Consider the following 25,379-nt stretch of genomic DNA (forward strand, 5'->3'; position numbering starts at 1 on the left):
TGTAAGTGCTCAGAGGTTAATAAATTTTTTGTTGGCCAATTAATTCAAGTTGGTCATAACCTGTGCACACAGTTTGGTGTCTGATAATTATATTGCTTATCAGTATTACTGTGTGTATTGTGTTTGTATGGCCAGGTTTTGGTAGCAGGGTGGGCTACGGGGTGGCTTCTGTGAGAAGCTGCTAGAAGCTTCCCTGTGTCAGAGCCAATGCCAGTCACCTTCAAGATGGACCTGCCGCTGACCAAAGCTGAGCCCATCACAATGGTGATAGCACCTCTGTGATAACATTTAAGAAGGGGGGAGAAACTGCTGCGCAACAGCAGCTTAAAGAGAGGAGTGAGAATATGTAAGAGAAACAACTCTGCAGACACCAAGATTGGGGAGGGAGGTGTTGCAGGTGCTGGAGCGGGGGCTGTAACCCCGAGGGAAGCCCATGCTGGTGCAGGTTTGCTGGCAGGACTTGTGACCCTGTGAAGGAGCCATGCTGGAGCAGTCTGTTCCTGAAGGACTATACCCCATGGAAAGAAAAGGTGGAAGGGACCTACACTGAAGCAGTTTGTGAAGAACTGCAGCATGTGGAAAAGGACCCATGTTGGAGACATTCATGGAAGACTGTCTCCTATGGGAGGGACCCCACACTGGAGCAGGGAATGTGAGGAGGAGGGAACAGCAATGATGTTTAATGAACTGACCACAAACCCCATTCCCTGTGCCACTGGGGGGTGGAGGGGTGGGGGAATAGAAAAATCGTGAGTGGAGTTTAGCCCAGGAAGAAGGGAGGGGTGGGGGGGGAAGGTGTTTTAAGATTTGTTTTTTTCTCATCCTACTCTGATTTGATTGGTAATAAATTGAATTAATTTTTCCCAAGTTGAGTCTGTTTTGTTCGTGATGGTAATTGGTGAATGATCTCCCCTGTCCTTATCTTGACCCACAAGCCTTTAATTGTCCTTTTCTCCACCTGTCCAGTTGAGGAGGGGGAGTGATAGAGCAGCTTGGTAAACACCTGGCATCCAGCCAAGGTTTACTCACTAAACTATGATAATGTTTTTTACCTCTCTTAGATGTTCCTGACAATGTTACTTATCAATACAATTGAAGTATTGAATTATATATTAACATCCATATAGCCATCTTTAAAAATGCTGATATCACTTTTTGTGGGCAAGGTAAGCAGACCTACTTTAATTCTATAACCCTGTAATTGATTTTGGTGAAATGCCAGTTCTTAATGCAGTTCTTGGTTTTATTTACAGCATTGAAATGGCTCAAGAGACAAACCAGACCCCAGGGCCCATGCTGTGTAGTACAGGATGTGGATTTTATGGAAATCCTAGAACAAATGGCATGTGTTCTGTTTGCTACAAAGAACATCTTCAGCGACAGCAGAATAGTGGTAGAATCAGCCCAATGGGTAAAGGTTTGAGATATTTTTTTTGTGTGTGTGTCTTGAAAATATTATGTATAGGTGATGAGAGGAATCACAGAATGTATTTCAGGAGATCTTCTGATCACTGCATACTAAAACTACGAATATCAAAGGGGATACTTTAAATCACAATAAAAATACTTTTTTGTGTGATGTATTATGGCCCACTTGGTGTTGAACCTTAATTTGGATTTCTACTTACCTGCTGCTACAATTGTCTTCTTATATAATCCTTGTGTTTTGGTCATTAACAATATAGTCCATCTTTAATTAAGAAGATGCAGTAGAATGAGGAATGATTGGAAATGGTTCATAACTGTATTTGGAACTACTTGACTAACTTGTATTCTATACTTTGCTTATAATTAACTTCTCAAATTTCTGTTCTATAGGGGCAACTAGTGGTTCAAACAGTCCTACATCAGACTCTGCATCTGTACAGAGAGCAGATGGTAGCTTAAGCCAATGTGAAGGTACTGCTAGTAGCACATCTGGAAAATCAAGGTAAGACTATAGAATCATTTAGGTTGGAAAAGACCATTAATATCATTGAGTCCAACCACAAACCTAACACTGCCAAGTCCACAACCAAACCCTGTCCCTAAGTGCCATGTCTACACAGTCTTCTGTCCCTTCCAGGGACGGTGACTCAACCGCTGCCCTGGGCGGCCTGTTCCAATGCTTGAAAACCCTTTTGGTGAAGAAATTTTTCCTGATATCTAATCTAAACCTCCCCTGGCACAACTTGAGGCCATTTCCTCTTGTCCTATCAATTCTTACTTGGGAGAAGAGACTGACCCCCACCTCACTACAACCTCCTTTCAGGTAGCTGTAGAGAGCAATAAGGCTCCCCCCAAGCCTCCTTTTTTCCAAGTGAAACAACCTCAGTTCCCTCAGCTGCTCCTCATAAGACTTGATTTCTAGACTCTTCACCAGATAGAGGTAATTATTTTGAGGTTTGAATGAACTGTGAGTATATAGCAAGTTAAGGTAACATTGCAGTAAAATTGCCCTATTACAGAGAATTTCTGCAGAGGAAAAAGTGACAGTGCACCTTACAGTGCTTTATGAATCTTTATAAATGAGAACTAAATAATGTTTGGTGTTGGACTACTGCATTTACAAGGACATTTCTGGTTTATTTGGGGAAATATTTGCTACAGTTTGCCTAGTTTCTTCTAGGGAAGAGAGATCAAAGTACAGGTCAGGAACATGGGAACATGTATCAATAATAACTGATCGGGTAGTTTGATGGATTTTGACAGTTTAAGCTCTTATTATGTACTCCAAACTAATGTAATCACCCATTTCACTGTATGTAAACAGAAATGTGCTTGTTGCCGCTTTGCCTGTAATGCAGCAAATGACAGAAATGAGCATTTCAAGAGAGGAGAAAGTATCACCAAAAACAGAGATTGAGCCAGGTATGTTTGCAGAGTAACACTGGATACGACTGACTTAACAGAGACTGACAAACTTTCTTTTAAGTAGGCATATTTCTCTGTGGTGGTTGTCTTGAGGAACTGTTAATTATGAATGCTTCTTGAGTATTAATACCCTCAGGATCAAGAATTACTAGTGCCAGAATATAGTTTTCAGACGTGTTCAATTTTAGTACATAACTTTTGACACTTGAGGAGCATTTTGGCTATCAAACCTTCATTTTTAAAAGTAAGACACTTAAATTGTATCTGGGCTCAAGATGTTCAATTTTGAAGTCAGTGTTGATTTCTTTATACAGTCTAGCAGTACAGTTTCTGCTGACTTGTGGCAATCAAAATGGTTTATTGCATTTGAAGAACAGAGTTCTTAAATTCTATTCTACAGAAGGATGAGAGCGGGGCAGAAGGCAATAAGGGAATACTTGATTTAAAATACTAATGAAGACTGCTAAAGGTTCTTGGACTTATCGAGTAATCAGTAGATATAACCGAAATGCTGTTCTGTGGATATAGAATACTTATGACACTAATCGCTTAGTAAGAATGTTCAATTTTAAAAAGTGAGTGTATTCATGTTTATTATATAGCAGTTTATTCAAATGGGTATCTTAATGTACTTGTTTGATATCTATAGGTATTGATACTTGTTAATTTTAATAATTCTGAAACAGTCTTAAAACATTAAAAGCTGGTTTTTAATAGGAAAATCTGTTTGCTACAACTGAAGATAAAGTTACTTGTTTTGTGTTGAAAATTCCTGAAGGTACCACTCAACACTGTATAGATGCGTATTTATCAATAAGACTGCTGTTACAGCTGATAGTTAATTGCTCAGTGTTTGTACATAGCTTTTACTATTTTAATTAAGTCATGTTAGGTTAAAATTGTGGCATGAACTAAATTACAATTGCTTTTACTATATTCTTTTTTGGTTATTTATGGACTGAGGAGATTTTTACATGTTTCAGCTTCTTGTAACTTGTGCTATCTGAAGAGAGTTATTGTATGTAACTTAGAAATTTATACTTTGTTACAATATTTATAAACCCATATTGTCTTGTTATGAATTGCTACCTGAAAAAGTGATAGGCAGGAAAGAAAAACATAGCAGTGGTCAAGTAATATCTGAATTTTCTCTAATTAAAACTGCCAATAGGGATTTGTCATTTTGCCAACTCTAAAGGGCAGTCTTCTATTTCTGTTGACTAAATATCCATTTTCTCATAAGGCAACTAAATGGTAGTGTCACGCAGCACTCTTGATTAGAATAGGGGGAGAAAATCCCTAAAAGCAACTCAAGATAATATTCTCACTGGTTGAAACCAGTCAAAGCTTTGTTAAAGCTTGTGTAGAGATCATTGGGAAAACTACTATGGAATTTAAATGTTTGGAAAAAAACCTTCTATAACAAAATTGTCTTCCTTAGTATGTATCCTTAAATTTGTGAAACAGTCTTCAGCTGATCTAAAAGCTGAAGTTCATCAAGTTGGGGGCAGATTTTAGACAGCACAGAATAGTGTCTTTGTATACTATTTTTAAATTACAAAGGTTTTATCAGACATTTAAGATATAGCAAACACGTGGTGTATTTACTAGTACATTGATCCTGTAAGTGTCTTGCAGTCAAAAAAAGCTGGCCTCAACTTTTTATAAATCCCTATTCTGTTTGGGTTAGTTCCATTTTTTCCCTTCTCTTTTTCTGCAGCATCCAATATGTGTTGGTCTCTCTTGAGGAGGAGCTGAAACAATAGTAGAGTAGATAATTAATGTCACTTCATAAAACAAAGCTAATATTTTCTATGAGATGTAATTCTCCAAGATAATGCCTATCATGATGTTGCTAATGAAAGTACTTTAGTTTTATCTGTAGTCTCACCCTGGCAGTTGAATTTCATAACTGTCTATCAGATGGTAGGTCTGGAACAAACAATGTAGCCTTGAAGCAAAGTAGGTTTTGTGGTTTTTTTTCTTAAGCATTATGAAGGCTCATTTTATTCTGCAAGTCAAAATTCTAAATAGTTAGGTCTGCACAATTGTCTTTAATTCTGTGGACTGAAAGTATACACTCTTGCTGTTTGGATTTTAAGCATCTGATTCCAAAGGGTTCTGAAGTTGACAAAAATGAAGCTTAACAGGCTTGTATTTTCTTTTGTTTTTCCCAGATTGAGGTTGTAACCTGGATTCTCATTCAGAACAAATCAGGCCTGAAGGCAATGAATCATATCTTAGCATTTGAAGGAAGAAAGGCATGACAGATGTAACTGGCCTAGTTGGTTGTAATTTAGATGTCTAACATGCTATATTTTGTTATAACTTGTAATTTCTTACTTCAACTTTCTTGCTTGTTGTAGTTTTGTAATTGAATTGTGGCATGTGTTCAGTTGCTTCTCTGATGAACTGTATAGAAGTCAATGAAATATAAATACCTTTATATCAAAACTCCAATTCATAATTGAACATTAGTTATATCATGCATTTTATAGGCTTTTGATCTGCTTCTGCACTTAATTAAGGATTTAATTTTAGTTCAGTGTTGACCAAAGGTAGAATATACCTGAAATATTCTAGAGTTATTGTTCGTATTTGTGGGGGTTTTTTCCTTGCTAACTTATAGGAATTAAATGCAAAAAACCTTATCTAATTCCTTTATTTCCCTTGTGTTGATTATTGCATCAGAGCAATACCATTACCAAGTTGGTGAGGCATAGTAGAGGCCTTGAAGAAATCTGTTTTGTTTAAACAGATTTTTGAGTGGTAATAAAAGATCCATACAAGAGAGCTGACTTACATATTGAGCACTAAAACCAAACTGTTGTTGTGAAAACAAGTATGTTTAAATAATCATATTGTATCAAGTCATAGTGTATTTCTAGCATTTTTGGGCTTTTGTGGGTCACTACCTTTCTGAATGAATCTCCTCTCAGGGCTGTTAGTGTTCCAGATTTAATTAGTCTAGCATGCATATCAAAATCTTTATTTTTCTGAACCCAGTAATAGCTTTGTTTTACAGAGCAATGTGGTAAGGTATCACTGAAGCCACAGATGTGCAGTAGTGCTGCCTATGAAGAAGGTGAACTGGAACTTGAAATGTATATGGTCTTGTGTAAAATAAATGTTAAAAAATCTTCCACAAACATTGTTAACTTACAGTCTTATTCCATCCATGTTGTAGGTTACCCTTTCCATTCCTGAAAGTTGCCATATAATGAAATTAATGAGATGATGGTTAACTCACTTGTCTTTCGACTCTGTACCAAGCCAATATGATAAGTTATTTTAGTGTCCAACACCACAGCTGTCCTACATGCAGGTTGAGACCCTGTGTTATGGGTTACCTTCACTTGTGTTACAGATAAAACCAGTAGCTATGAAATACACAGTGTGTTGCAGATAATATTCTGAGTGATATGCTGAATATTTTATGAGATATTGAATGTTCAAGATCATAAATTATATTGCTCGCCTCTTGTTTTAATATCTGATTCTGATTTGTTTTTGAACATGGCTATAGTATTTAAATGTAGACAGTTCCTTTGTGGCTGTCAATAAAATCATCAGATATATCAACTTTGTCTTGTGTTCAAAATTATCTTCCCATTTCCCATCTCTGCTGTAGCTTGAGTAGAAGCCCCCAATTGAAACAATTCTGAAATGAAGCTAATAATCTCTTTGAAGTCTTGAAGCTGTCTATCTTGAAAAATAAGATTGAGGACCAAACTGCTGGTCTTGTGCTTGTTGCCAATACCATGCTATTGTATCTTTTTGAGAGATGTGCAACAGGCATTAAGCCTCAATGGCAGTCAGTCTAAACCATATTTCAGTGTGTTACTTAAACAGGGGTATCTGTTAATTGATGTAAGAGTAAAAATATTCAGTGTGTCTGTTGAGCATGTGAGAAATTAATTATATGCTGCAGAATAGTTTTATCCCTGTTCTTTGGCATCAAATTGAATATACAGTTTATTCTTCAGCTTTTTATCATGGACACCTAGATCAGCATAGCAGTTGCAGTTTCTGAATAATAAAATATTTATTCTCAAGCTTGATAAAGCATAATAAATACTGTCAGTCTCATTTTCATTGACTCAAACTTTATATACAAGTCAGTTATGTTAATGTGCAGCACAAGAATTTGGTAATTTGTAGTATAGTCTTCAGTTCTGGTGCTGCAGAAGTGCAGTGTGTTTTTCTGATGACTTTTGGCTGCTCTTTATTACCTTTATCCCTTCTTCTATTTTATTTTTACCAGCTCTTCCATGGTAGGGGTTGGGGATTACATTCATGTAAAAGTAGTTAGAATGCTTAAAACTTTTTTTTAATGCTCTCAAGCATTTCACTCTTCACTGAAATGCTTACTGCTTCCTATTACTGTGGAAGTCAATGCATTTTGTTAAACTGATAGGGTTCTATTTTAGCTAATTTGTTTGGATATAGGGGAAGCTTCTAAAACCTTGTTATTACTTTGGTAGCCCTTTCTGAATTTAATTTATTTTCAATTAAAAAAATGAAACATGATGCTAAGAAACAAAGATAAAACTAAAAATGCCTTCCTTTCACCCTTTTCTTCTCAGACCCAGCTTCACTTCCAGACTCTGCTACCTCCTCCCTCTATATTCTGAGTGATGCAGGAGGAATGGAGGGTTGCAGTCAGTTCACAACTGTTCTCTGCTATTCCTTCCTCTTTGCATTTTTTACCTGCTCCAGTATGGATCCCTCACATAGAATACAGTCCTTTATGAATTGTTCCAGCTGTATTGGTTTGTGTAAGGAAAATCACTGTCAGTTTTGAAAGTAGTTACAGAACCACAGAATGGGTCAGATTGGAAGGGACCATACTTGGCCATCTGGTTCAACCTCCCTGTTCATGTAGGGTCATCCTAGAGCACATTGCACAGGATTATGTCCAGACTGTTCTTGAATATCTCCAGTGAGGGAGATTCCAAAACCTCTCTGGGCAATCTGTTCCAGTGCTTGGTCACCTGCACAGTAAAGAAGTTCTTCCTCATGTTCACATGGAACTTCCTGTGCATCAGTTCTTGCCTGTTGGCCAGAACTGGATACAACACTCCAGATGTGGCCTCACCAGGACTGAGTAGAGGGCCAGGATCACCTCCCTCGACCTGCTGGCAATGCTTTTCCTAATGCACCTCAGGACACCGTTGGCCTTCTTGGCCACAAGGGCACACTGCTGACTCATGGACAGCTTGTTGTTCACCAGGACCCCTAGATCCTTTTCTGCAGATCTGCTTTCCAGCAGGTCACACCCAGCCTGTACTGGTGCATGGGATTATTTTTGCCCAGGTACAGGACCCTGCATTTGCCCTTGTTGAATTTCAGAAGGTTCTTCTCTATGCATCTCTCCAACCTGTTGAGGTCCTTCTGCAGGGCTGCACAGCACTCTGGGGTATCAGCCACTTCTCACAGCTTTGTCATCAGCAAACTTGCTGTGGAGGCACTCTACCCCTTCATCCAAGTCATTGATGAACAAGTTAAACAATACTGGGCCCAGTACTGAACCTTGGGGAATACCACTAGGAGAATAGGCCTCCAATTAGACCCTGTGCCACTGATCACTAATCTCTGGGATCTGCTGTTCAGCCAATTCTCAATCCACCTCACCATCCACTCATCCAGTCCATGCTTCCTGAGTTTGCCTATGAGAATCTTGTGAGAGACAGCATTGAAAGCCTTGCTGAAGTCTAGATAGACAATTGTCCACTGCTCTCCCCTCATCCATCCAGGTAGTTGTCTCATCATAGAAGGCAATCAGATTGGTCAAGCATGATTTACCTTTATTGAATCCATGCTGACTACTCCTGATTACCTTCTTGTCCTCTGGATAGAGATTGCCTTCAGAATGAGGTGCTCCATCCCCTTTCCAGAGATTGAGGTGAGGCTGACTGGCCCATAGTTCCTTGGGTCCTTCTTGCCCTTTTTGAAGACTAGGGTGACATTTGCTGTCTTCCAGTCCTCAGGCACCTCTCCTGATCACCAAGACCTTTCAAAGACTATTGTGAACAGCCTCGCTATGGTGTCCACCAGCTCCCTCAGCACTCATGGATGCATCCCATCAGGGCCCATGCACTTGTGGATATCAAGTTTGTTTAGATGTTCTCTGACCCAATCCTCCTTGACCAAGGGAAGGTCTTCTTTCTGACATTCCTTTACCCTGGTCTCCTGGGTCAGAGATCCCTGAGAGCTGGTCTTATCAGTGAAAACTGATGCAAAGAAGGCATTCAGTACCTTTTCCTTCTCTATGTCCTCTGTTACCAGGGTCCCTCCTCCATTTAGTATCAGGCCCACATTATCCTTTGTTTTCCTTTTGTTATTGATGTACTTGAAGCAGCCCTTCTTGTTCTTGACATCCTTGGCCAGATTTAATTCCAGATGGGCCTTGGCCTTCCTTGTCTCATTTCTACTTACTCTGACAACCTCTCTCTATTCATTCTGAGTGACCTGACCCTGCTTCCACCTCCTGTGTGTTTCCTGCTTGTACTTGAGTAATGACAGTTCTTTATTCATCCATGCAGGTTTCTTGCCCCCTTTGCCCAATTTCTTGCTCACTGGGATGGATCATTCTTGAGCCTGTTAGTACAGTGTTTATTACTTTTTCAGAAGTCTCGGAGTCACTGTGGGTTTAATACTTTGGGGTCAGAGTAGCATTATTCCTCCTATTTGTAGGGCATTTCTTTGTGTAGATTGAACAGCTGTCATGCTGTGTCTTGGGGCTTACTTCTAATCATCAGTAATCTTGCTGTTCTTCCTCTGTCTGCTTTGAAGATGCATCTTACTTTCAGACTGAGAGAAGTAAATGTTCCCAAATATACAGTGCAACACTTGTATTTGTGGGGGGTTTGTTTGTCTTTTTATTTTTCAGGCACTTCTTGGATAAGGTCAGTTCCTTATCCTAGCAGACTTATGATAATAGAATTGTAGAATTGTTTGGGTTGGAAGGGACCTTAAAGATCATCTAGTTCCAACCCTCCTGCCACGGGCAGAGACACTTTCCACTAGACCAGGTTGCTCAAAGCCCTGTCCAGCCTGGCCTTGAACACTTCCAGGAATGGGGCATCCACAGCTTCTCTGGCCAACCTGTTCCACTGTCTCACCACCCTCACAGTAAAGAATTTCTTCCTAATATTTACTAATCTAAACCTGCCTTCTGTCAGTTTAAGGTCATTATCCCATGTCGTATCACTACATGCCCTTGTAAAAAGTCCCTCTCTAGCCTTCCTTTAGGCCCTATTTAGGTACTGGAAGGCTGCTATAAGGTCTTCCCATAGCCTTCTCTTCTCCAGGCTAAACAGTCCCAACTCTCTCAGCCTGTCTTCATAGGAGAGGTGCTCCAGCCCTCTAATCCTCTCAGTGGCCCTCCTCTGGGCTTCTTCCAGCAGGTCCATGTCTTTCTTATGCTTGGGGCCCCAGAACTGGATGCAGTTCTCCAGGTGCTGTCTCATGTGGGTGGAGTAGAGGGGGGGAATCACCTCCCTTGACCTGCTGATCATGTTTCTTTTGATGCAGCCCAGGATACGGCTGACTTTCTGGGATGCAAGTGCATTTTGCTGGATCATGTCAATCGTCTCATCCACCAACACCCTCAAGTCCTTCTCCCCAGGACTGCTCTCAATCTGTTCTCTGACCAGCCTGTGTTTATGCTTAGGATTACCTTGAGCCAGGTGCAGGACCTTGCACTTGGCCTTATTGAACTTCATGAGGTTTAAATGGGCCCGCCTCTCAAGCCTGTCCAGGTCCTTTCCCTTCAGCGCTTTGACAGCAACACATAACTTGATTTCATTGGCGAACTTACTCAATCCCACTGTCTGTGTTGCTGACACAAATGTTAAACAGCTCTGGTCCTGATAGGGACCCCTGAGGAATGCCAGTTGGCACTGGTCTCTGCTTGGACATTTATCTTTTGACTGCGACCATCCAGCCAATTGCCTATCCACCAAGTGATCAGTCTGTCAAATCTGTGTCTCTCCGCTTTAGAGACAAGGATGTTGTGCGGGGTGGTACCAAATGCTTTTCATGAGTCTAGGTAAATGATTTCTGTCACTTTTCCCATATTTTCCAATCCTGTAACTTTGTCATAGAAGACCACCAAATTTGTCAGGCACAATTTGCCTCTAGTGAAGCTATGTTGGCTGTTGACGATCACCTCCTTATTTCCCATATACCTAGGCATAGCTTCCAGGAGGATCTGCTTCACGATCATGCAAGGCACTGAGGTGAAACTGATCTGTCTGTAGTTTCCTGGGTCTTCCTTATTTCTGTTTTTAAAAATGGAGGTTATGTTTCCCCTTTTTCAGTTAGTGGGAACTTTACTGGACTGCCATGACTTCTCAAATATGATGGATAGTGGTTTAGTCACTTCATCCACTAGTTCCCTCAGGACCTGTGGATGCATCTCATTAGGTCCCATGGACTTGTGCACCTGCAGTTTCCTTAGATGGTTTCAAACCTGATCTTCTCCTACAGTGGATGGTTATTTGTTCTCTCAGTCCCTGCCTTTGCCATCTGGGTTTTCATCCACCAGTACCCCGAAGTCCTCTACATGGCTGCTCTCAATCCCTGTATCCCCCAGCCTGTATTGATATTGGGGGTTGTCCTGACCCAGATGCAGGACCTTGCACTTTGCCTTGTTGAACCTCATGAGATTCACATGGGCCCCCTTCTTGAGCTTGTCCTGGTCCCTCTGAATGGCATCCCTTGTGCCTGTTTTGTTGTTCCTGATGATAGTGCATTTTACAATGCCTGTGGTTAACTTATTGTTGTATTACTTATTAATAAAATTTTAAAATTATGTCAACTTCTGGAAACTTCTTTTTGCTCCCAAGTTCTTCAACCTTGTAGCAGGAGAGCTGGTCTCATAAAATTGAAGTGAAACAAACCTCATCTGGTAACCTGAGCTGGTGGTTGGCAAGAGAAATAACCATGGTGCTGAACAGAGGGCTACATGCCAACAGGACCTCTGTTAAGACAATAAAACATATTCTGGTGATAAAAGACTTTGCTCCATATGAATAGGGTTATTGGTACTGAGGAGGTAGGTCTGCAGGTGACAGTAACAACCATTTTCCTACCATCATTTCAACTTTTATCTAGTGATTTATTCCATGGCAGTCATATGGCAATCACTTTGACTACTTTGCCTGATGATTAACACAGTATGATTTCTGGCATAAAATTTATTTCATGTATATTAGGGGGAGCATTTTGTGACAAGCAGTTGGCAGGATAGTATCTGATGAATTTTCCTACTAATGTTATGTCAGAACAACTGCAACTTATATTTCATTTGAGACACAGTTTGATGAAAAATGGGGGTTTGTTTTTACGTGTGAGCTTTAGTTAAAGGATGTTGTCCCTGTTCTAGCTGTTAATCAGAAGCAACTTTGAAGACTTCATTATTAAAACTCATTATTAGATCTAACTCTGCTGGCATAAAAGTGGGTGGATGCCTCCTTTTTGCAGGTGTTATCTGTGTAGAGTAATAAATTGAACACTTTAATTCTGATTTAGGGGAACCTATGCCATCTCCTTGTCTTGGGACCTTTTAGTTGCCCATTTCTGCACGTTACCAGCTTTTCTGTTTTGGAATGTGTTTTAATTGTGGGGGAAGGATCCTGTTAGGCAGCTCTTTTGGGAAATGGACCTTTGCACTTAGGATTATCATTGCTTTCTGGTTCCCATGTTGCTGGTTGTGACAGTGAATGCTCATCAGTTTATTTATATTGAGGAGGAAATACATTTGTAGTAGTTGGTAACATTTTCCCTTAGATTGATGCTGAAAAACCTTGGAATTATTAACTGCTCAGAGACTTTTGTATCTTTAAGCAGCAAGGTATTTGTTTATTCAATGTTGGGAACAAGCCAGCTCGCGCTGGACAAACTTGTTCGAAAGTATCACACAAAATCAGGGTTTTTATACAGTTTTCATACATGATTTTTATACATATTCATATGATTGCAACATCTATCTATACATATTGATGATAGGCAGAGTCTAGGCGGAGCTTAGGATGGTGCCTCCTTTGGGGATACATCCGGCCTTCGGCCTTAAGTCGAGGGTCTTTTTCTCATCTTTCTCGCTCTGACCTCTCTACCTTTCTATTGTTCTTGCCCCGATTAATGAAGCTTGGAGAAAGCCTTGGCTCTAGGCCTGTTTCTCCTATTCAAATGTCTACCTTATCCTAATTTATTACCCCTAGGCTTATTGTATACTGCTTCTAGTATTCTACGTTTTTGGTCCAGTGAACAGAACAGAACGAGTCTTAGCAGCACAGGCAGAGTAGATGTTAGGGGGGGCTTTCTCACCAGGCCCAGATATCTCAGTTAACTCTTTTAGGCCTGACCCTCATTTCAGATGGATTTGTTTTTAATCTTTGTTTTGTGACACAAAATTATCTACTACACTATCTCTTTGTCTTGATGGCTCAGTGAGCTCAAATCTGGTCACTGCTGCACTTGCACCACTTCTTGTGAGGTTTGACCTCCACTGGTTCAGGTGGTTCCTGCTATAAATATGTCCTATAACATGCAACTCAAATACCAGGTTACAACAGTTTAAAGGCATATCCATTACAATCTCTACTCTTGGTCTCTTTGTACCAGGCCATAGGGTTTAACATCGCAATGACCTCCTCCCCTTGTGTGGTGGGTTGGCCTTGGCTGGACACCAGGTGCCCACCCAGCCGCTCTATGACTCCCCTTCCCAGCCAGACAGGGGAGAGAGTAAGGTGGAAAAAACAACTCATGGATTGGGATAAGGCAGTTTATTTAAAGCAAAAGCAAAGTGGAAGCTTGCGCGTGCAAAAGCGAAGCAAAGTGAAAGATAACATGGTTTATTCTCTACTTCCCCTGAGCAGCGATGGTCGGCCACTCCCAAGAAGCAGGGCTTCAACACGCATAACGGTTTCTCAGCAGGCAGCCATTGGAGACAATGAATGCCTGCCTTCCTGCTCCTTGCCTCAGCTTTTATATCTGAGCCAACATCATATGGTCTGGAATATCCCTTTGGTTAATTTGGGTCAGGTGGCCTACTTGTGTCCCCTCCCAGGATCTTGCCCTCGATTGAGGAAGGAATGTTACAGTGCTGATGCTGTGCTCAGCAGTAGCCAAAACACTGGTCTGTTATCAACACCCTTCTAGCTCCCAATGCAAAGCACAGCACTGTGAGGGCTACTATGGGGAAATGAACTCCAGCTCAGCCAGACCCAATACACCTTGCATCTGCTTTGGATTTATTCACAGACTGCAGTCCCTTAGGAATGTGCCTGGTCCAAGTGGAGCCTTATCTATGAGCCACAGTCTCTTTAGGGTATACCTGCTGCAGCACAGACTTATCCACAGCCACAGTTGCTTTGAGGTGCACCTGTTCCCGCATGGCCTTTTCCACAGCCACAGTCCCTTCAGAGATGTACCTGCTACAGTGTGGCCTTACCTACAGCAACAGTCCCTTCAGGAGTTTACCTGCTTTGTTGTAGACTTATCCACAGCCACAGATGCTTCAAGGTGTACCTTCTCCAGTGTGGACTTCTTGGGCCACAATCCCTTCTGAGGCATACCTGCTGTGGCACAGATGTAACCATGGCCACAGATGCTTCAGTGTCCTGCTCCCATGTGGACTTATCCACAGGTCACAGTCCCTTTGACTTGAGCTCATACAGAATTCCAACCTGTCCAGTACAGCAGCGATGCCTTGGCCATCTGCCAGCCAATGTGCATGCATGGTCATTGCTGTTATCAAAATTTTCTCAGACACAGCAGAGTAAGATGATAAGCAGCCACTAACGAGCACTACACTTCAATTTACAGTCAGGTAAGTGAGCCCATGGCAAGCTCAGGAGCCTGCTGATAACTAGCTAAACAGCACTAACAGCTAAAAATTTGACCTAGCATGTTCCAGTCAAATCTGTCGTTATCTCAAACCCTTCAAGCCCTTCATTGGGCACCAAAAATGCTTGTTGTGGTTTAACCCTGGTAGGCAGCTAAGCATGCACAGCTACTCGCTTGCTCACTCCCCCAGAGTGGGATGGGAGAGAGAATTGGAAGATTCCCTTTTTCCATCTACCATAGCTTACAACTAGCATTTCATTTTAAACATACTGTTAATATAACAAATCAAAAAGGAGCTTGACCATGCTGCTTGATTTGGGAGATGTTTAGTCAATTTCTTAATGCCTGTCACCTAAGGTCTGTGATACCCAACAGGCTTACACTGTTGTATCAGTGCTTCTAACCTGATTTTTTTTGTCACAGGCTCTCAACTAGTCTATCTGATACTGAACACTACTTTCCTTGGGGTTTAAAGACAAGTTCAAAGGGCTATACCTGTTCATCTTGAAAATATTAATTGTCAAGACAAAGGAATTGTTTAATTAAAAAGCAGCCGTGGAAATTACTCTTAAAATTATTAATAGCAGTTATGATTGCAGTGCCATACCTTTGCTTTTTATTAATAGCATGCTTAAATATGGAAAAAACATTATATATCCAAGACTGGATAGTATTGTTGTCCTCAGAATTAGCAAAATAGTGTCGATGCTGAACTCTTCACACTTTCTAGAAAAATCTGTAGAATATTCAAAAATAAAGTCAGTAAAGAGCCTGAGTTGTTCCTTAGGACTTACAGTTATCATATTGCATAAGAAAGTACTGTTTTCCTGTATAAGACTTTTTGGGTATGAGCACTGGAAGTTCCTTGTTACCTCTGGAAGTTTGTCACTACTGAATCTTGTTCACAATCTGAAATATGAACTACTGACTGGAGGCTCTCCTTGTTAACTTCTACAGTGAATTGTGAAATTGGGCTCGGATCTGTGAGGCTTTGTGTTAGTAGTAATAGGCATATGAACATAATACAAGCAAAATCTTATAAGAGCAGGTGTTAATAGTAAAGGTAATAAAAAGTTAACTATAAGGAGTTCATGATGTTTGGAAAAAATCCACTTTCAGCATGGAATGCTTACTGATCCAAAATGATCTCAACTAAGAAATCCTATTTGTATGCATGAAGTTGGTTACAAGGGAGTCCTTTAAACCTATATTCTCGATTGTTAATTATGGAGTGTATTTTATAGCTTGCTCATTATCTTTTAAGACAATAGATGTAATCATACAACTGAGTGTCCAGGAAAACTGAACAGGGACAGACTCCTTGGGTTGTATGTGTTAAAGTTTGTATACAAACACATCTCCCTTGACTTTCTCTGCACTAATTTGAATATTAAAAGGATTTTAAAAACAACTGATACAAAAATTAATTTTTCAAAGAAAACTAACAGATCCACAGAAGTTCACAGAAGGACCCATTTTTATTCTGCATAAACTTGAGTAAAAAGTGACAAATTTGACCAAAAGTGTTCATGACAAAGGCAATTGAAAAATAAGCCATTTCAGCTCGAACTGCTTGATCATTAAGGCTGAATATAGTACAAAGATACTGATATTCAATGTAAATATGTATTTTTTTCTTTAAATTAGTGAAAAAAAGTGTCTGAAACAAGGGCTCTTTTGAACTGTGTGGTTTGTAGTAGTATGCTTGATGTATCACAGAATCTAGTTTGGTGTTGTACTGTTTAAGGTTTTAGATCATCTGACTTGGCAACTCTAGTGGCAGAGTAACTTGGTACTATGACAAAAAAGCATTACTGTAAATGTTACTTGTTTCTAAAATATGTTTCTACCAACTTTTCCACAAGTATCCCCTCTGTTCAACAACTTTGGCAATGTTGTTATTGTTTTGGATTAATTTAAACTGGGTCATATTACTTTTAATATTGTGTGTACATGACCTATATGGGTGTATACAGGTGATAACACTAGCTATCCTGTATTTTCTAGATGATGGAACAGTGGGGAAAACTTGATCATTTTCTGTAGAGATAAAAGGAAAGTTAATAGAATACCTATTCTACTTAGTACTTCAGACAATAAACTTCAGAGTCTTAGTAGAGGGGAATTTACTGTTGATAAATACAAACATGCTAGTGAAGTCAAGAAAAGGAAGAAAATAACCTTTATTTCTTGCTTTAACAGTTGTTACTCAACCAAGCCCATCAGTTTCTCAACCTAGTACTTCACAGAGTGAAGAGAAAGCTTCTGAACTGCCTAAACCAAAGAGGAACAGATGTTTCACATGCAGAAAGAAGGTTGGCCTTACGGGTATGATAGCACTATGTCAATATTGAATAGATTTATATGATTAGTTGCCTCTTACTAGATTAAATATGTTGAAATCTGTAGGCATTAAACTTTTTCTTGCTGTTTCAAAATCCATAATGTTAGATCCCTTAATAAAGCTGATATTTGAAAATATTAATTTCACTTAATCTGTTACAGTAGATGCAAATACCCCCTTTGTAATGGCTAAGCCCTTAATTTATAGCTTTCATAAGTCTGAAGCTTCCTAGTGATGTTGCTTTTCCTTTACTTTACACAGGGTTTGATTGCCGATGTGGAAACTTATTTTGTGGACTTCACCGTTATTCTGACAAGCATAACTGTCCATATGATTACAAAACAGAAGCTGCAGCAAAAATCAGGAAAGAGAATCCAGTTGTGGTAGCTGAAAAAATCCAGAGAATATAAACTAGCCTACTTGTGAAAAGACTGACTTTTATTTGTTTTATTTTAATATACCCTAGGAAGGCATTAAAGAACAGATGCATGGCCATTTTCTTTTGTTCTCCAAGTTTTAATTTTAGCCTTGTCTGCCTTAACGATATTTCAGAATGTTTGAGTGTTTGTTACAGGCAGAATTGGATAGATACAGCCCTTGAAAACGCATATGCTCTTCTCAGAATATGATTGGAAGGTCAGAACCTGCACAGGAAGACACATGCAAAGAAGACAGGCTCTAGTTCACGTGTGCCAAACAGATGTATGCTTCGTGTTTGCAGCAGATCTGCCTTTTGAGCTGTTCGAGGTGTATATCACTATCCAAAGACTGTGCCTGTTTGGGAGGATTTGCCAGAAAGGCTGACGGTCTACTTCTATCCATTTAAAATCTTATTCTACTTTTAGTTTCCACACATCATTGTTTTCCAGCAGAATATAAGACATGTAGAGGGCTCTACCACCCAGTAAGATGAGTGTTGGTGTCATATTTAATAAAAAGTCATTTAGCAATTGCAATGAGAAAAATGGGGGGAAAAAAGAGATATGTGTAAGAAGAAATCTATTTTGGAACAGATAACATTAACTTTAGAATCTTGAAAATGAAAATAATTTCCCAAAGGAAATGTCCTGTTAGAGACTTAAGAACTGGCCTGCAACACTTGTCTGCTTTTCCTTGCATAGCTAATAACATTGCGTAGCACAATATCATACCAGGATTAACTTACAAAACAAAAGCTACGTGTGGGATTTTTAGACATACCACAGCAACTCTATCAAGTGACACATGCATCTGTGTAAGTTGCAGAAGTATTTGAGCAGTTTATTATTCATGTACTTCTTAAATTCAGTGTATTCTGGGTTCAAAATAATATTGGGAACTTTTTTCAATTAAAAGAAAAGTTTTAAATGTAACAATTGTTGGCTATGGAAATCATACCCAACATGACTCCTGTAGTCTTAAGTGGGAACTGGAACCACTCTTGGAGGGCTGGTTTGTCATTTTTAATTGTATTTGGGTGTAGGACTGTAGTGTTCTTGGGTGTATTGCATGGGCTTCATTATCTACAGCTTTGTATAATAACTAGAAAGGTCAGTAGCATTTACTGATGCTTGTCTGGTAATATCGCTTCTGTGTTATAATGGAAGGGGTTTTTGTGATGTATGAAACTTGTGGGGTTTTTTTATATAATCAAGTATAGTGTAGATGAGTGTTGTAATGCCTCTTCTCATGTGTAAATAGTTGTGTATGTGCACAAGATGCTACTTATGATTTTTATTGCAGTGTTCAATCTTAGTTTTTTAGTTCACTATTAAAAGCATCAAGCTTTTGCTTTAACTTTGTTCTTTCAATTTAGTTATCAGATATGCAAACATGTAAAGATAGTTCATATTTAGGTATTGCACATAATCATATTATCCAGCATCTATGCTCTGTTGTATTATGTAAATAATAAAAATCATGTACAGAAGGAAATGCTTTTTGTGGTAGTTCATTGGTTTATTGGTGTAACTTAAAAGTGGCCCTGTGGAGGTTGGGGTACAAAGCTAGTATTAGGTTTGTATAGATTTTTTTTTTAAACCTTTCTAACCTCCTCCTATTTCTTATTTTGACATACCGATGTTTTTAAGATGACTTGTTGAGGTCAGAGAAGCATGAACAGCTGGAATACAGGTAACTACTTGATGACCAGACAAAGATGTCAGCAAACAACAATGTGCTTAAAAGGGAATGAAGGAAATATTAACAGTGAACTTTAAATGTTTGTGTTCTTTTGTGGGTATTGGGTTGTTTTTTTCTTCTTTTAGTTACAGAAGTTATTTCCATTTGATCTGTTCTAATACATCCAGTATATTGACTACATTGTTTTGTTAAAATCTTCCTCAGAAGGCCTGGACAGAGTTGTCAGGGTCTGTATCCAAATATGAATGTCACATATGCCAGACGTACCTTTCCCAAGGAGAAACAAAAGTACACAACACATGTTGACTTGAAAGAAGCTATCTTCACTGCTAAATAATACATAATAATAGTTAATATCAGAAATGTATAATGTGCATCCCATCAGTCAGCTAGTACTTTCACTCAAGAGATAAGTTATTACTGTTGCCACTATATATGCTTCTGATAAGAGAACAAGGGCATGTTCTGGGCCTTCATGTGCCAGGATGAATTTTATATTTTTATTTGTGGAACTGTTTTATAGCATCAAAATTATAATTTTTCCACCTTTTTGTATTAAAGTAAAATCAACTCAGTTGCATCATAAAAAGCTTGTTCAGTTTGCAGGTGGGGTTTTTTGTTTGTTTGTTTGATACTGGTACTTAATGATTCTGATGGTCTCCCTCGCATTCATTTACTTTTTTAATCTGGACAAAGGCTTGTTTAATTTTTGGGCTGGAAGTCAGCTTAAAGAAGACTGAAGTTCTCTATCAACCTGCACCTCAGGAAGTCTTCCATCATCCCCATATCACCATTGGCCAATCAGAGCTCATTCAGTCCAGCAGTTTAATTACCTAGGTAGCCTCATCTCCTCAGATGGTAAGATTGACGGAGAGATAGACAACAGGTTAGCGAAGGCGTATAGTGCCTTCGGAAAACTTCATAAAAGTTTGGCGAAATAAACACCTGAAGAAAAGTACAAAGATCAGTCTGTACAGAGCCATTGTGCTGTCTACTCTTTTATATGGATCCGAATCATGGGTCATCTGCCGCCACCACCTGCGACTCTTAGAACGCTTCCATCAACGCTGCCTCCATACAATACTAAACATCCACTGGTCAGATTATGTGACCAATACATCTGTTCTAGAACAAGCAGCAGTCACAAGTATTGAGGCCATGTGGCTGAGAACACAGCTGCATTGGGCCGGGCACGTCTCAAGGATAAAGGACCACTACCTCCCTAAGATCGTGCTTTATGGTGAACTTGCCACTGGCTACTACAAGAGAGGAGCCCCGAAGAGGAGATACAAGGACTCCCTGAAACATCATCTCAGCCTTGGCCATATTGATCAACATAACTGGTCTACTCTGGCCTCCAATCGAGAGGTCTGGAGACACACTATCTGTGACCAGAGCAAAGAGATTTCTCTGAACAATTTTTCCTGCTTTCTGTAGACCTTGCTTGACATGACTTTAGAAGTTGTAAGCTGTAATGTTTATACTTATAGACTGTGTGAAAATATGTAATGTTTATACTTGTTAGCTGTGTGTCTAATTATAAGGTTTGAGAACATAGTATGTTTATAGCAAGAAAGCCTTGAGAATGTACAGATAAAGGTACACCTGCAGATTTCGGAAAGGCCCTAATTATGAAGGCCTCTACATGCCAAGTATGATTTCAGGCCGCATGGACAGAACATCAAGTCCAATGAACTGGAGACATGAGACACATGCACAGACTGAACTATCCAATCACCTTGTTGTAAGCATGTGCTCAAAACAAACTAAACTGTATAAAAGTTGACTTCTTTAAATTATAAATTGGACGTATTGCCGATCAAATTGATCTGTGAGCTTTATGTTTATGCCCCTCCACCGATAACTATCTTTTCTGCTGCTGGTGCTTTTGAGAAAGCACGCCGGATCAGTCTTGAGGAGAAAAGACAACGCAGAAAGAATCGTGTCTTGCAGAATATACCACCTAAGGAGTCTTTCTGCTGTGCCTTTTGCAACCGGACGTGCCTATCTCGTATTGGCCTTTTCAGCCACCAGCGCGGTTGTAACAAACATGGGTAGAACCCTCCCCAAATCTTCGTTCGCGAAGCCTAGCCATGATCATGATGATGATGATGATGATGACTAGTACTTAATGATTCTGATGGTCTCCCTTGCATTCATTTCCTTTTTTAATCTGGACAAAAACTTGTTTAATTTAACTCAGTAGATCTGAGGAGGAAAGTATGGAATGAGAAATCTCTCATTGTTCAATAAAATCATTAACTGTATCGTGTAAATTGTTGACAGGTGGGATGTGAGCCTGTATTCAAAACTAAGCTTTTGTCATAGGTTTACTTCTTCTAAAAAAAACAAGGGGGAATTCTTTTTTTTTCTTTCCCCTGCATCGTGTTAAAAGAGAGATTTTGAACGGGGGTGGGTGGTTTGCCTTGGGTGATTCACCCACACAGAAGAACTAACCAGCAGATTCACTTTCCAAGCTGATGGCCCTCTGAAGACCGTGGGGAGGGGTGATGAGTTTTTTTTTCTCTCCTCAGAAATGGGAGGCACTTCACTTTTGTCCTAACTCAGGCAAGGTGTGTGTTGGAGGGGTCTGAGGTTCACTTTGTTTTAGGCCTGGTCACCTGGGTGCTTCTGGCCCTGGTTTGCCTCTGCTTTCCTGCGCCCTGTTCTGTCCCCATCCCAGACCTGCTCGGACTTCATCAGAGAGGCTTGACCCACCTGCAGAGGAACCTTTTGGGGAGGAGGTCACCTTTTCTCTCCTCTGCTCCCGTGTTGGCAGCGGCTTGTGCCCATCGACAAAAGGGGGGAATTCCTGGCCACAGCCAGCTGCAGACAGCGTGAGTTAAGTGGGAAGAGCCCCCTTTTTCCCCTTTTCCCCTTCCCCTTCTCGGTGGTGGTGGGGAAAATCTCCATTTTCAGCTTCTCCCGAGCACCGGGGTCCCCCCGCGGCGACTGCCAGAGCCCAACAGCGCCCCCTGCCGGCCACCACAGAGCAACTGCAGGCTCTGCTCCTCCAGAGATCCAACAGCGCCCCCTGCTGATCGAGGTTAGAATTGCGCCAAAAAGCAAAAAGTACTGAACTGTTCCCCTTTAGAAGGGGATTTTTGGGTACAGGATTATTGTTTAGTTGTTTTTGTGTTCTTTTGTTGTTCTACCAATATATCCTTTAATAAAGGGCTGTTATTTTTTCTTTCGCCATACTTCCTCAATTGGAGCCTCTTAATTTCAGATTTACAATTGCTTAGAGGGAGGAGTTTGGTCTTCCTCATAACTCATTCTCCTTAGCAAAACACTTCAGTCTCATTAAACTGAGACAGCTTTATTCTGTTGTTGCCTAGAAATCGGGAGCCAAAAAAAAGACTCACCAGGCGAATTTAGTAGAGATAAGATAATAGAGCAGGTCTTTAATGAAGGCCCTCTGGCCACAGGAGTACAAACAAGGCACATGCCTCCGTGTCCAGGGGTTCCACAATTTATAGTCCGATCCAAGAACCACTCACCCCCAGATATGCCCCCCAGGCACGTGTCATAGGTTTGAAAAGAGATGTTGGAATTTTTTCCCAATGCCCCCTCCCAATCTGTTTCTTCCGGGATGGGGGGGGGGAAAACGGCGCAAAGCCGCACGCACTGGACAGTGTGGGAGCAGGGGGAGGGGGAGCGCTCTCGGGAAACACGATTGCCGCAGGGACAGCTGGGGGAGTCGGGGAGTCTTTTTGTTCGGAGGCTTTTGGGTTTGGTCCGCAGAGCGGACAGAGCGGGGAGCCCGGTTTCAGCTGCCTCCTTTTCTTTTCCTGAGAGGAAGTTTTTTTCCCCTCACGGGACACCTCGCGGAGGACGACTGAGAGAGAGAGACCGACCCATCTCAGAGCGAGGTATTTGGTTTTTGGGACTGCCTGTGGGAGAAAGGACTCCTTCATTGCTGGCTGTGACGCCATCGGCTGTTGACTGCTGCGGACGCACGTGGCTACGAGCAACTGTTGAACTGCCGGGAGAGTCCTGCCTTCCCCCCTCCTTCCCCCCCCTGCCCTGGGTTGCCGCGGGTTTCTTCCCCCCACCTGGGGAATTGGGACTTTGTTTTGTTTCTTCTGAAAGTTTTTGATTGTACCATTTGTTGTTTATTCAGATTTTGTTACTAAAAAGCTCGGTTTTTCTTCCTTATCCACACTTTCACCTGAAGTTTCTTAATTTCTACATTGTAATCTTGTTAAACTAAGACAGCACGCCTCCCCGGAAACTGAGTCGGGGGTCCCAAGACCCCTTTCTTCCTCATCTTCCTCTTCTTCACGGCACGTACTATCTTTGGAGCTTCTCCAAGGTTCCGGGCTTGAAGGTTGCTTTGACTATGATGGTATCTTGTGGTTCAGGCCTGGGGTGCAAATGTTCTTAAACAGAAGGTGTTTACTACAGTTCTACCTTGAAAAGGAGCCTAAACAAGCCTATAGAATTTGGAAAATTCGATATGAAATGGGAGAATAAACTTTGGTCAGTGTTAACTAATATTCTAAAGTGTGAGAGCCTATACACAGCTACATTAAAATCTACAAAAAGCTAAAAATCCTAAAAATTCAAAGGCATCATAGGATCTATAATCATTCAAGAGCACTAATTCCATTGAGGCTTATTAAACTTTCAAAGAGGGGAAAGGCTGGTAAATAAGAGTGGGTATTGACAAATTCTGATAAATGAATATTGGTGCAGAACACTTTGAATTTTGGTTGTTTGGTCCTTAAATCTAAATTGACAAATGGTTATGACAAGGTAACCCACCTAGTTGATCAAGGGAAGCCAGGTGATGCAATCTTTATGGATTTTAGCAAAGCTTTCGATACTGTCTCTCACAGGATCCTTCTGGACAAACTGTCCAGAACACAGCTGGATAAACATGTCATGTGATGGATGAGCAACTGGCTCACGGGCCGAGTACAGAGGGTAATAGTGAATGGGGTAACATCAGACTGGCAACCTGTCACTAGTGGGGTTCTGCAGGGCTCCATCTTAGACCCAGTGTTCTTCAACACCTTCAGAAATGACTTGGATGCAGAACTCGAAGGGATACTAAGTAAGTTTGCCGATGATACTAAACTGGGAGGAGCTGTTGACTCCCTCGAGGGCAGAGAGGCCCTGCAGAAAGACCTCGACAAATGAACAGGCTGGGCAGTCACCAACCATATGAAGTTTATCAAGGGCAAGTGCTGGATTCTGCACCTGGGATGGGGCAACTCTGGATATATGTACAGACCGCTGAATGAGAGGATGGAGAACAGTGCCGCAGAAAGGGACCTGTGGGTCCTGGCTGATGGCAAGTTGAATATGAATCTGCAGTGTGCCCTGGCAGCCAAGGAGGGCCAACTTTGTCCTGGGGTGCATCAGGCACAGCATCACCAGCTAGTCGAGGGAGGTGACTGTCCTGCTCTGCTCTGTGCTGGTGCAGCCTCACCTCGAGTACTCTGTGCAGTTTTGGGCACCACAATATAGAAAAGATATAAAGCTATTAGAGAGCATCCAAAGGAGAGTCATGAGGATGGTGAAGACTCTGGAGGGAAAGCCATACAAGGAAAGGCTGAGGTCACTTGGCTTGTTCAGCCTGGAGGAGACTGAGGGGAGACCTCATAGTGGTCTATAGCTTCCTCATGAGGGGAAGCAGAGGGGCAGACACCCATCTCTGTGGTGATCAGTTACAGGACCTGAGGGAATGGCATGAAGCTGTGTCAGGGAGGTTTAGGTTAGATATCAGGAAAAGGTTCTTCACCCAGAAAGTGATTGGGCACTGGAACAGGCTCCCCAGGGAAGTGGTCACAGAACCAAGCCTGCCAGAGTTCAAGAAGCATTTGGACACTTAACATTATACTAGTCCTTATTAAACATTTGGCTGTTAAAATGATATGTGTTTAACTTGTACATAAATATGATGTTATAGGAAGAATCTGCCTGTGTTCCTGACAAGTTTACCAAATGAGGGGAACTTTTTAGTTAGGGTATGAGAAAGAACATATAAACAAATGGGTAAACAAAAGTAGCTAGGTGACTAAGAACTACTTATCCTTGTCTCTTAAATCTCTAGCTAGGGTTATGGCTGCACAATAGTGGGTTCCATAGGATTCTGTGCAAACTTAAACCTGAAATTTGGAGAAAGAACAACAAGCTTCATGTGGTGTTTTTAACCAGTTGCTAGTAAGGTTAATGAACTGTCAGATGATTAGGTTGGTTG

General features: G+C 40.8%; 1 protein-coding gene across 1 annotated transcript; it reads left to right on the forward strand.

The window, feature by feature from the left end:
* Positions 1-1,257: 1,257 nt before the first annotated feature.
* On the forward strand, positions 1,258-17,460 carry LOC113960667 (AN1-type zinc finger protein 5-like). Its single transcript, XM_027670335.1, has 5 exons — positions 1,258-1,411; positions 1,819-1,930; positions 2,753-2,850; positions 16,909-17,034; positions 17,312-17,460. The coding sequence occupies exons 1-5, from the start codon at positions 1,261-1,263 to the stop codon at positions 17,458-17,460; spliced, it is 636 nt and encodes a 211-aa protein (XP_027526136.1). The 5' UTR covers positions 1,258-1,260.
* The last annotated feature ends 7,919 nt before the right edge of the window (positions 17,461-25,379 follow it).

Source organism: Neopelma chrysocephalum, unplaced genomic scaffold (genome assembly GCF_003984885.1).
Source record: "Neopelma chrysocephalum unplaced genomic scaffold, ASM398488v2 Primary Assembly neopelma1_96833, whole genome shotgun sequence".
NCBI lineage: Eukaryota > Metazoa > Chordata > Aves > Passeriformes > Pipridae > Neopelma > Neopelma chrysocephalum.